This window comes from Drosophila persimilis, unplaced genomic scaffold, assembly GCF_003286085.1.
Source record: "Drosophila persimilis strain 14011-0111.01,24,50 unplaced genomic scaffold, DperRS2 tig00000002-arrow-pilon, whole genome shotgun sequence".
Taxonomy (NCBI): Eukaryota; Metazoa; Arthropoda; class Insecta; order Diptera; family Drosophilidae; genus Drosophila; species Drosophila persimilis.
The window spans coordinates 19153004-19166060 of record NW_020825289.1 but is presented as its reverse complement, the minus strand read 5'-3'; the positions used below and the strand labels follow the sequence as shown (position 1 = coordinate 19166060).

General features: G+C 37.8%; 1 protein-coding gene across 12 annotated transcripts in view; it reads right to left on the bottom strand.

Annotated features, from left to right (window-relative positions):
* The window catches only part of LOC6592807 (longitudinals lacking protein, isoforms H/M/V), a 61169-nt gene that overhangs the window by 27147 nt on the left and 20965 nt on the right, over positions 1-13057 (bottom strand). Inside the window, exons 6-7 of one of the 12 annotated variants that reach the window (XM_026984845.1) lie at positions 6118-6319; positions 5913-6045 (exon numbers count right to left, since the gene is read on the bottom strand). The exons of 7 other annotated variants lie outside the window; for them this stretch is intronic. In XM_026984845.1, coding sequence (XP_026840646.1) covers positions 5928-6045; positions 6118-6319 — 320 coding nt within the window. In that variant the 3' untranslated portion in view covers positions 5913-5927. Of the gene's footprint in view, positions 1-273; positions 751-5912; positions 6046-6117; positions 6320-8002; positions 8349-8655; positions 8676-9549; positions 9731-10152; positions 11782-13057 lie in introns of those variants that run through there. 4 more of the 12 variants (XM_026984842.1, XM_026984846.1, XM_026984848.1 and 1 more) reach the window with 4 other exon arrangements.

The following is a 13057-nucleotide window of genomic DNA, read 5'->3' as shown; positions in this document are numbered from 1 at the left end:
TTGAGTTTTCGTTTTCGTTTGGTTTGGTTTTGGTTTTGGTTTTTAGTCTTAGCACTAGGTTGATATTGTATTGGTAGTTTAATATGTATGTGTATGTGTATGAGTGTGTGTGTGTGTTGAGTGAGTTGTGTTTGCTGTACAGCACAATAAAATGAGAACCAGGACAAACAAAATACCACAGCCAAATATAAAAAAAAAGGATAAAACCCGTGCCCCTAATTATGCTTAACTAACTTAGGGACTACAGTAGAATTCAATAATGACACGTTTCAATTTTGGTTACAAATCGTATTTTTATTAACATTAAGGCGCTTCGGCTGTCTCTCATTTCTCTCCTCTCGCTTCTCCCTCGCTTTTGCTTTTCGCTCCCAGACAACTTACCTGCATGCCACATGCGCTCAGTCAGAGATCAATTCACAAACTATGTATTTATAATCCTATTTCAACTAGCCTTCCGCCCACCCCCCTCGAACAGGCCCCGAGACAGAGCCTGTCCCGCCGGAGCATCGCTGAAGTGCTCCGGGTGCTGTGTCTTCACGTGCATATTGAGGCTATGCTTGTAGCGCGCCACGTACGAACAGTGCCGGCACATCTCGGTGGGCGGGCGACCGCACTCGTAGCGCAGGTGCCGCGAGAGGTTCTTCTTGTAGGTGTAGGCCTTCTCGCAGCGCGGACAGATGTGCGAGCCGGACGAGGAGGCCAGGTTGTTCAGCGAGGTGACCGACTTCACGGACAGCGTCCAGGCGTTCTCTACAAGAATTGGGAGAAAGAGACAATAGGTTAGCGAATGCGTTACTGTTCCAGATTCTCATTTAAACTAAGTCGGAGAGGTGTACAAAACTCGGGAGGAATGATGGTAAATGATATATGTATGCATATGTATCGAAGTTCTATAACCACTACCGTTCAATCAACGCCAGCCAGCGATAGATAGTTATAGCAGCGGAAAGGTACTGAATGTCTATTGGCAAATGCTACGAGAAGGCTGCAAACTACTCTAACCCGAAGGGGCAGGTAAACAAGTAATCAAATCTTACCATTCCGGACACACACACTAAACACTCATTTAGATATCAAAGTAAAATATACATATGTATAGGCAATGGTCAGAGCAGTAGGTTGTGATCCACAGTTGCAGTTAGCAATGGCGCCCCCACCCCCCAGGAGGGCGCCATTGACCTGACTCTTGTGGCGATCTAGACCAAGAGAGCTGCTCGCACATCTGTAATTATATAAGGAGATACGATAGTGATTAATTTGCACGGAAACACTTTACAGGCGGCTGCTGCCCCGATCTCAATCAGTAATACAATTATTTTCTTTTCTTTTTGGGGTTTCAACATTTCAATATCAATCTTTATTATTCTTGTTGTTTTGTTTTTTTTTTTTGTTTTGGTTTTTTGTTGTTTTTTTTTTTGTTTGTTTGTTTCTCTGTTACCACTTTCATCGAACAATGTGTATATAAACGATTCCACATACAATGCCATTTCGTTCAGTTTTTGCAAAAATAACAATTTTTAGGGGTATTAAATGGGGTTTCACAATTTCTTGAAAAATGAAAACCGAATCTCAATTGGTTTGATTTTCTGTTTTTGTTTTTGTTTTTTTGGTTACATCAATTTGTTCTTTTGTTTGTTTAATGCTATCGTCTGTTATTACAATTATTAATAATCGTTAATTGGTTTTGGCTTTTAAGGTACTAACAATATCATCTCTCCATCAATGTATGCTGTTTTTTTTTTTCGGTTTCGGTTTCTCATTGTATTATTAATTTGTATTGTTGTATAAATTTGTTTCATAATTTCGCCTTTTCCGTGGTTTTCGTTAACAATAAATATATGTATATATATACCATCATTTTTATCAATTTACTTGTTTTTTGTTAAATATTACTCTACAAAAAATAAACAACTTCCGTTCGTACAATTAAATTCTCCTTCTTCTACACGTTTTACTCCTTTTACTCCTCATTTTATTCTTGGTTGTTTGGTTGCTGTTCTGTTCATTATTGTTTTTGGTTTGACTATATATAGTGTGTGTATATATATGTCCATTAGACTGTTATGGCAATTTCTTTGTTTCAAATACACATTTACTAAAACGTTTCTTGTCTGCTTGGTTTTGCTTGTTCAGTTTTTCTAAAATATATATATATATATATATATATAGATATATATATATATGGTATATGTATATGTCCTTGTATATATGTGTGTGTATATATATATATATTTTTGGTTGGTTTCTTTGGAGTATATTTTGTTCATTATTTTGTAACTTATATAGTTTTAAGCTAATTTTTTGTTTTGCTCGTTTTTCATAAACGCCGTCTCTTACTCGATAAATATTAATTAACAATATAACAAAAGTTAAAACATAGGGAGTTCTCTGGTTAAATTAGTGTGAAACGATATATTTGTATATGTGTAAAACAGTGTTAAAACTAATTTAAAGAAAACGATTCAACAAAAGATTTATCCGAAACATTTCATGTCCCATACTAGTGTGTGTTCGTTTCGTTTGCCTATAACTTTAACAGCAGAAATAATAATAATAATTTAGCTACTCGCAACAAATCTTAGTGAATTAGTTTAACAAAAATAAACACATAAATAATGCAGGTAATCGGATAATAGTAATTCTCAAATAAATTTCAACTAGTTGGAAAACGATTCTTTCCCCTATTGCCTCAATCTCCGATGGCTTCAAAGGTCCCCGCCCCGCCCTCCCTCCTACAATCTGTCTTGATCGCCTTGAGTTTTGGATTTTAAAAATTGTTCTTTATGAGACTATTCATTTCAGAAATTGACTTTGGCAAATAGTGGCACAAGACAAACCGTCGACACGAACCTTTGAAATACTCGTATTATTGCACTTCGATATTTCTGTTTGATTATTTTTGGCAAAATTTGTAACCAAATTGAATTGAATCAATCAAAAACTTGCCTTTGGTATTAGTATACATATGTATATGCATTGCGGGGGGAAGTGAACAAGTTCTAACGCTGATCGACTCAAGCTCCAAAAACTCCACTGACTAAGGGATCTAGGGACGAGTGATCGACACGCTCCGATCAGCTAGAGGAGAGGAATGATCTTGATCTTCCGCGACAATTTTCGGTGGATTGGTAGGTATATATAATAGCTTTCTACATGCACATGTATATGGTATATGGTTGTTTCGAATCAGATTCACTTAGCACACAAATTGGTCCGCGTAAGCGAAGGGGGTCAGCGTTTCGTAGGGACAAACAGACGGACATGACGGTGCTGATGCTATCCTCCTAAACGATCGATTCAACCAGTTCAGGGTGGCATGGGAGCTATTCGTCGACCAGGTATGACTGCAGTTAGTAGTTCTCTATAATTGATTTTCATTCGTTTTATATACCGCTCTTAATGGTACGTATAATTTGTCTAGTTAATTCGAGTTCATATAGTTTTCAATGCTTCTATTGCCGTTTCTGTTTCTGTTAATATACTTATATATATATGTATATACATATATATATATTCTGTTTATTGTACTGTCATAAATTTGTGTGTGTGGCTGTGTTTATCATATATGTATATGTATGGTTTGTTTATTATCTGCAACCCAAGGATTAACAATCAACAAGCAACAAACAATATTATCCTCGCTCTATAGATACTTATGTGTATAGACAGATGTACATACATATATACACATATACATATACATATATATAGTATATACAACAGATCTATAACACTCCCTTCCCCTGGTTCCTAACTATAAAATATTTTAGTTGCCTCCGCTTAGGTTATACATACAATATATTCTCATATAATTTCAATAATTTATCTGTTAGTTACATGTACATATATTAAAATTTGTTTGATAATGGCACTCTCATAGCATTTAGTTGTCACTTTTCAACAAAATTGCACTAAATCAAAAGCTAACAAAGAAAAACTAAATTACGCTTTTGCAACAGAATCCTCGTCGTTCCTCTGCGAATACAACAAATCATACTGGTTGTACATACATATATGTTTATATATGAGTATATGGGTCGATCTCTTCTATGGCTTTATGCAGCATTGAATTTTTGCAGTTTTTCAGTTTTGGTGGAGAATTTCTAATGGCACAAAATGTTATATTTCTTGTTTCTAGTACAAAAACTTGCTATCCAATTGGCACACACACTAACACGCTCTCCTCTATCACACACATACACACACACACGCACACTAACACGCATACATATACACTTGATTAGATCTGGCGATGTGAGTATATAAGTTACAGACTTCTTTCCGCCTGACTTCTTTTTTGTTTTAACAATTACAACATTCGTTTTCCCCTCTATATTCCTTTTCTCAACAGACAACATTTTGCTAATATAGCAGTATATATAGTTCTATATACATATATATATATACAATATATATATATATTTATATATGTATGTATATGTAGATGTGTTGGTTTTATATGTATATGTTTTGTATATATGTATATAAACTCTTTCTTCTATTTTTTGTTTTTTTGTTCTTGGAACCATGTAACAAATCTTCCTGCAATACTATCTCCTCTCCTCTTCACCCGACCTCTGACTTTATAAAACTCACGTGTATATGTATATATCCTTTGCTGTGTATATAGAGTGCACGGATGACTCACCTCTACATACACAGCATGTGTGTTGGTGTGCCTATGTACTGGGAGGATGGATCTCTGTCTCCGTCTCCGTCTCCGTCTCTGTCTCTGTCCCACACAAAACTAACAACAGATTACATACTCATAACGTATATGGATTACGTTTCGTTACGTTGTTTTTATGATTTTCTTGATTCGTCCTTATTGTTTTATTGTTTTCCCGGTCAGGGACTATCCTCACTCTTCCGTTCTGCACATTTTGCGGTCGTGTGTGTGGCATAACAAGAGGGGTTTCATTGGTATTATCATTATTATTATTATATTAGAAATATATATATAATAGATATATATTTGGCAACAAATAAACACAGTACGTTTGTTATATGTATTCTGTTTTGCTTTAGTTTTCCTCTCGCTTCTATGCTTTCTCTCATCTCTCATTTCTCATTTGTTAATTTCACTATGGTTCGCTTTCTTCCGGTTTCCTTTCTTTGCTTTCTATATTATTTATATATTTTAACTAAAATTACGTAGTTTTGGTTAGTTTGACTAAAATTGTTTTGCTCTTAGCTTCCTTGCGTGTATGTTTTTTTTTTTTTCGTTTTTGTTTTGTTCACTTTTTAATTTTTGTTCTTAACGTTTTTTTGTTTTCTTTTGCCTCTCTGTTGTTCTATTCCTTAATTTAGTTACATTTTTTTTCCTCTTTTCTATATATATATATATATATATATTGTTTTTTTTTTTGGATTTCTCTCTTTTCCATTTTACTAAAATTCTATAAAATGTTCACTGACTGCACACACATATACATACACAAACACGATGTGCATATGCTCAGATATATGTATATATGTATATATATATATATATATATATATTGTTGTTCTAGCTTGTTCAATATTGGTTTTTTGTTTCTTTTTCAACTCGTTTAACTAAGTATTCCATTTGCTTATTTAATGCTCAGTTTCAACAATAATTATCATCATATATAATGTATATATAGATTGGTTGGTTTTCCCTTTCTTTATAAATGATGTGGCATCCAATAAATTCGTTTTGTTGTTGTTATTTGTAATTGTTCTTGGTTTTTTGTTTTTTGTTTTTGTTTTTGTATTCATTTTCCTTTAGCTAATTGTTCTATATATCAATTTGTTCTTGTTGTTTCTTGTGTTGCGTGTTTCTCTTGTTATACATATATATTCATGTTCAATGTTCATGTTCTTTTCACGTCATTCGATCATCGCTTGATCCTCTGCCTATTGGGATAACGCTTATTCTATTTGATTTTAAAGAAAACATTATCTCATAAGTAATATTTGACACAGACACCGGACTCAAGGTGCCGCTTTAGGTGGGAGCTTTGTGAAAATGCTTTGCCGCACATCAGACAGCGAAATTTTTTCTGTCCACCACATTCATATCTAGGGAAACGTTGATATAGATAGATAGATAGATATAGACATACATATGCATATGGTATGCCCGACACTCACCTGATATGTCGTTGCAAGGAGCTGGCGTCCTTGTAGCTCTTCAGGCAATTGAATCTCGGGCACTGATACCGTCCGTCCGGGTTGATGAACTTGAACAGATCGGAGAACTTCAGCTCGTACCAGTAGTCGCGGATCAGGGAGTGCGCCGAAGTGCCAGTCGGCGGCGGGGTCTGGCTCGAGTTGGATGCGTAGCTGCTTGGAGCTTTAAAGGAGGATGTTTAAGCAAATATATAGAAGGAGAAGAAAGAGAGAGAGATATATCTTATGAGTCTGGGGCGTTCTGCTTACACAACTACAGAGGAAATTCGTATATTTCGATAAATTCGTATTTATTTTTAAAAATTAACAAGAGTTTCAGTAAAGCTTTTGGTTTTTTTTTGTTTTTTAAGTTTAGAAAAATATTTTGCAAGAAAGTTAAGTTTTTGTATAAGTTTTCAGTATAAACAATAATATGAATAATAAAAAGTTTGTGATATTTACAGTTAGTGTGTGTTGCGGGGTGTTTGCTTGAATTTTAATATTTTGTATTTTGTGTGGGCGTGGGCGTGGCATGGTGGCATGGTGAAGCGTGAGCAGAGCTAGCAGCATTGCAGATTGGCTTGTTTTATTTGATTGGTTGGTTGGTTGGTTGATTTGAATGAGCGCTGTGGGATGATGCTTGTCTGAAGATGATCATGATGATGGTGCTTGATATGGGTCGGTCTGCAATGAAACATGTTTAGTAAACTTGGCCAACAAGAGATAAATAGAGAGAGAGACGGAAAGAGAGGAGAGTGGAGTGGAATAGGGGAATGATGCAGCGACAGACCCCTAGTCATTGAAACGATTTCTTTTTCAATACAATTTTATTCGAGTTACAAAAATATTCATATAAAAATACTTAGTTACGGCTCTCGAGTATAAAAATATATATAAATATCTATATATATATATATATGTGGTTAAGTGGCTTACATCACTAGCTATATATCGTTTCGGTTTCTATACTCTGGTTTGGTCACAAATTCGTTTCACATTTTTTTTGCTTTTTGTTTTTTTTTTGAAAGGTTCACAAAATATATATCTTTGTATATATGTATATAGTAGGCATGTATATGTAACTGTAGAGTTGGGCTTTAATTTTGCTTTTGGCTGCTTTGTAAATATATATTTGAACTATTTGTGTTTGTGTGTGTGTTTGCTGTTGTTCAGTTATGTTTAGTTTTTGTTTAGTTAAGTTGCAATTGTACTGTTGGTTGCGATTCATTTGTCTTTTGTTTGAGATCCTTCTTGTCTATAGGTAATCCATAATCCTAGCTAGCAAAGGAACTTAGATCGTCTACGAACTATCATCTACAAAGTTTTGTTAGTCAGTTAATTTTGGGAAATTTCGCTGTTTTGGCATTGCCGCTTACTAAGGACTAGGACTATGTATCGAAAAATGTTTCGTTCACTTTTGTTTCGTTCTTTCTTAGGAATGCAAATTGGGTTGGCGAACCCAGCCCCCCTTCCCCACCCCCCCGACTACTCTCAGTAGTGTTGTGTTTCCCTCCCTGACTTAGTTTTGTTCACGTTTTGGTTTCGGTTTTGTTTGGACTTTGGCTTACTTGGCTAACAACTTAAGTTAACTTAAAGGAAATGAGAGACAGACAAGCTGAAGTTAGAAGCATAAGTTAGTGATGGCTGAAAAAATCCGTGCTTAACTTAATCTAAATTACGAATGTTTATGAGATCCGAACGCGACTGCAATGATTGCAGGAATTGGGCAAAACACACTGAAAGCCCGAATAGAAACCCCGCCCAGCACTGTCCCTTGAGGGCCATTCTGTGCAGTGGATCATTGCAGTCGGTCCTGGTTAGTTCGCGCTTGAAACTTAGGATATAATACTAATGGTATTTGCTTGTGCAAATGGCGTAAAAACTAAACCTCAACGAAAGCGGAATGTTTTGGCGGACTGGCGCGTGTAGCATAGCCCCTTATGCGGTGGCCTCCCACTTGGTCTGAATGCCGGAGGCCTGCATCTGGAAGGCCAGCGGCAGGAAGTCCTTCTTCATCTTGGCAAAATGGGTCTTGATGTGCTTGGTGAGGTTGTCGCTCCGCTTGGCCGCATAGTTGCAGCTGGGACACTGGAAGATCGGCCGCTCGGTCGTGAAGCGGCACTCGAATCGACGATGGCGGCTGAGACTCTTGCGGGTCTTGTAGGATTTGCCGCACTGGTCGCAGGCGTGCTGGTACCAGGTCAGGACGAAATCTGTAAATGTAAATGGGTGTGCATGACAGAGAGAGGTGGGAGAGACAGAGATAGAGAGAGAGGGAGCCAGAGGGGACGTTGGTGGGGAGCAGGGACACGCACAGAGGAGTGGGTGGAAGTGAGTGAGTGGGTGGGTGGAAGTGATTGAGTTCGTGAGTTGAGTCGCATGATTCACAATGATTCGTTGTTTATTGATTCCTGAATATATTCTAAATTATTAACAGATGATCGTGAGTGACTGACTGTATTATCTGTTTGAGTGGCTGATATTTGCTGCGTTTCTTAATTTTTTTTTTTTTTTTCTTTGAGCAAGTCAAGTTTGCTAATCTACAAATAAAATATCAGAAAAAAAAACAAAAAACAATTAATATAAATTCATATATATATAAAATGACTTAAAAACATCTCAAGCATTCCAAAAGAAAATTTATAAACTATTTAGACGGGGAAAAAAAACGAAAAGGAAAAGGAATAATGTATGCATACATATACATATATATAAAACACATTTAGATCGCTTAAAACTAGAAAAAGATCATCCCAGCAATAGATATGACATAGACATACGTATATGTGTATGTATATGTTGTGTATGTAGATGATATAAGAACCCAGATGGAACCTTCTTAAGTACTAGAATAAGTCTGTGTAAGAAAAAACATCAAGTGTTAAATAATTTATTTTTGTTTAATATTTCATCGAAAGACACACAAATACATTATCAAATGGAGAAGTAGATCTAGGTGTAATTTTAAAGATAGAAATTGGAAGTTGGAAAAACGCTCGGCAGAACAAAAAGCGCATAAAGGACACTGGCACGCAACACACACAACAGAGACGCCACAGAAAGCAGACACATGAGAGAACCCAAGCAAGAGAGTGAGAGCAAGAGAGAGAGAAATAGACAGATACACGAGGTATGTTTGGGAGCATGCTTACAGGGTACAATACAGTGCGAAACAGAACTAGAGATTCAGTTTCATATGGATAGGATATAGGATTCCTTCTAGATCCGTTTCGCACAGTACCGGGGGTGTGTTTGTGTGTGTGTGTGTGTGTGTGTTTTAGGTAGTTGGAACCCAGACAAAAAACAGTTCGAGGCGAGAGTTTTACACAGAACAAAGATATATGTATATATATATCGTGGAATATATATTAAAAAAGATAGTAGATATAGTAGATAATACTGTAAGTGACAGACTTTTGTTTTCTTTGCGCTTCGATCGCTGCAGTAGACGGACGTCCCCAGACAGAGATGCCTTCTGGCCGCCGCCGCCTCACAGATAGTAGTATTTGAGTAGTAGGTAGTGGTTTTTTTTTTTTTGGAGTAGTAGTAGATGTAGAGTAGTGGGGTGGTAGTACAACAGTTTTTGTAGAGACATCTAAAAGAAATTTAGTAATAAAATAGGTTAGTGAAAATTCGCACAACAATCGCCAGAAAACGAAAGAAAACTGAACGGTAGGGGAATGGGAACAGAATGTGAAACCAAAAACGAAAGCATTGTGGAGCAGGAGGAATGAACAAAAGATGGAAATGATGATGATGATGGGGGGAAGAGAAAAATAGAAGAGAAAAATGTCTAAAAAGGGAACAATAAACATCCCGTTTGGCTGTAATTAAATACATACATGTAATATATTTCTGTGGTTCTTTAGTTTGTTTTTTGTTGTTTTTTTTTTGGTAATTTATTCATTAAAAAATATAATTTTCTTTTTTGTTTCGTTTGGACTTTGGATAAATTAGGCATTAAGTGTAGGGCCTACATTCTACGAGTACATGGTATAAACATAACTTAACTAGTCGTACAATTTGGTGGCATATCATTTGGAATAGGTGCGTTAAAATTACAAAATACACCCCCGCACCGTCCTCTTCTTCTTTTGCGAGAGGACAGGGGGGAGCAGGGTTCGTTGGTTGAGTATTTTGGAGTTGTTTTTCTTTTTTGGATTCAATCAAACTGGAATTACTCAACTTGTAGTAAGAAGATTTGATTCCTGTCTCGTTTTTGGTTTCGTCCTTTCTCTTACGTGACTAACAAATGTTTCGATACATATACATACAAACATACATGTTTCCCATTCCATCCTATCGCTGGATGTGGGCGGGCGTATAGGAAATCCTTATATAAATACAAATTCGTGACGGTTCAAGTTCGTTTCGGTTATAGGAAAGATTCGATTTTCGATATCCAATTTTCAATTTTCGATTTTCGAGATGGCGTGTTTCAATATTGTAATACGAGAATTGTAAGACACATTTCGCTTGCGACAAAAGAATACATAGTCTACATAAATTAAAATGGATCTTCGAAAGCGGTTCGTCTTTGAAGATCGGAATGTCTGGAATGTCTGGCTGAGATTCACACAAGCTTACATGGTAGGGAAAATACGAGTTACAAATCAAGTTCAAATACATTTAAATATACATTTATAGCCTACAAATATGGCGAGCTGACTCTTTGACAAAATTAGATGAGAAGTTTCGAGATTCGAGTTTCAATAAATTAAGTATAGTAGACAGGGGGGGTCGGGGGACAGGACATATGACTTTGGTTGCTCTGATAGGCGTTCTCCTTTTAATTGTTGTTATAAGCAAATGGCATGGTGTTCATCAATCGCTCCTTGAGCAACGAGTTCGAGATGATCTGCAGGCCCAGCTTCATGTTCCAATCCTCGCTCATCAGGTGCTGCACCTTGCTGGGGGTAACCGGTTCCGGCTTGATGTTCAACTCTGTTGCAGATCCCCCCACGGCGCCTTCTGCCGCCTGCTCGCCTGCTCCTCCTCCGACATCGTTGTTGTTCTTGGCCATGGCTGCCGCTTCAGCGGCAGCGGCGGCGGCTGCGGCCGCCTGCTCTTCGACCACGGCAGCAGCTGCCGAGATGGCCGTAATGGCTCCAGTCAGCCCGTAGGTCGGTATCGACACCATGTGTGGCGGCAGTGGCGAAGTGCAACGCGAGCCGGACAAATTCTCGTTCTCGTAGTTCTCCTTGCGCAGCGATAGGTTCTCGGGATTGGGGCTCTCGCAGTCGTTGAGCGAGCCCACGCTGCCCACACTCGCACCGCAGTCGCCGCCCATGTGAAGGCCCAGATTTCCGGCCTTCAGGTCCATGACACTGCCGCTCGTGCTGTCGCGACCGCTCGAGGTGCGCGACCCACTGCCTGTCGTCAGCTGTGCGATGGCCGGCGGTATGCCGTGCTTTGAGACCAGATGCCGCACCATATGGTACTTGCGGCGGAAACGGGAGCTGCAGAATTCACAATTGAAGCGCGGCGGAATGCCGATGCACTCGTCACGCATGTGCCGCTGCAGGTGTCGCTTGCGCAAATAGCTCTTGTTGCACACCGCACAGTGGAAGCGCTCCCTGTTATTGTCCGAGTCCTGGTCCACGTCATCGCTGCCGAACACACTGTGCTTGAAGTCGTAACTCAGGTCTGAGATCGAACAGATCAATCAGATGGAAGGAGATCCCGTGGTTGGTTGGTTCATTGGTCGGTTGGTTAGTGGGTGGTGATCGTGTGTGGAGGATGTGTGATTTTTGGAGGATTAGGTGTTCGGTGATTGATTGGGTTGGTGATTATGGTCAATTTTCATTGATTTGTTATTTGTGATGGGAGGATTCGATTCGATTCGATTCCATTGATTTATTTGTGGTTTTTTTAGTTTGTTTGTTTTTTTTTTCGGTTGTATGAAATGAAAATGAAAAGAAAACGAAAAGAAACGTGTGAAAAATCATAAACAAAGGTCCAGATTAGGCTTAGTCTGAAACTCCATTTGCTGCAAATGTTGTTCGTAATTTTTGCTTAAACTAAACTTAATCATCAATCGTTCAGTTCATTCGTTCATTTCTGCGGTCTGAGAAGTTGAAGGAAAACTAATGCAAATCATACATTGTTCGGTTAAATTCAAATGTCTAATCAAGTTTACATAAATGGTTGTAACAAAGGACTACAGAGAGAGGGCTACTCTAAACAATTTTCAAAAACAAATATCTGTCTCTCTCTCTCCATCAAAGACAAATAAACAAATTACAACAACTTAGTAGATAATACAAATAAAATAATTAAGAAATTCTCTAAGAATTTTGTTTAATTTAACAATACTAAACTATAATAAAGATGTAAAAAAAAAAAACAAAAAACAAAAAAACTATACATTAAAACAGATTTCTTTATGTAGTTATATTTTGCTTTTCTCCAAGGGAGGCTCTGGACATCACTGGCTCTAAAAATACATAAACTTTCATGATATAGATGGTAGGCATATATTTGAAAACAACAACAATCAACTTTTTCGTTTCAATAAATATTTGTACACATATATTTAACTTCAGATTTGTTTGACTAAGCGCAGACACAGACTTCGGGCTCTCTCGCCAGGGCGGGTGGTACACAGTCCAGAGAGATTGAACAACATTTCTTAACTATATAACAGCCGGATTTGACCTCGATCTCTTTCGGAATTATATTCCCCACATCCTAGAGCCTAGATCCTAGATCCTAGACCTTCTTCAGCTGGTGGATGCCGTGCTTCTGCCTGAGATGCAGCTTTAGGTCGTAGCGCCAGGTGCAGCTGAAGCTGCAAAACTCACAATGGAACTGTATGCTTGACTTTTTTGTGGCTGTGGCACATATGTTGTTGTTGTTGTTAGCAATATGGTTGCGTTGCGGCTTAATGGCAGCTGTAGCTGCAGCTGCAGCTGTGGCTGTG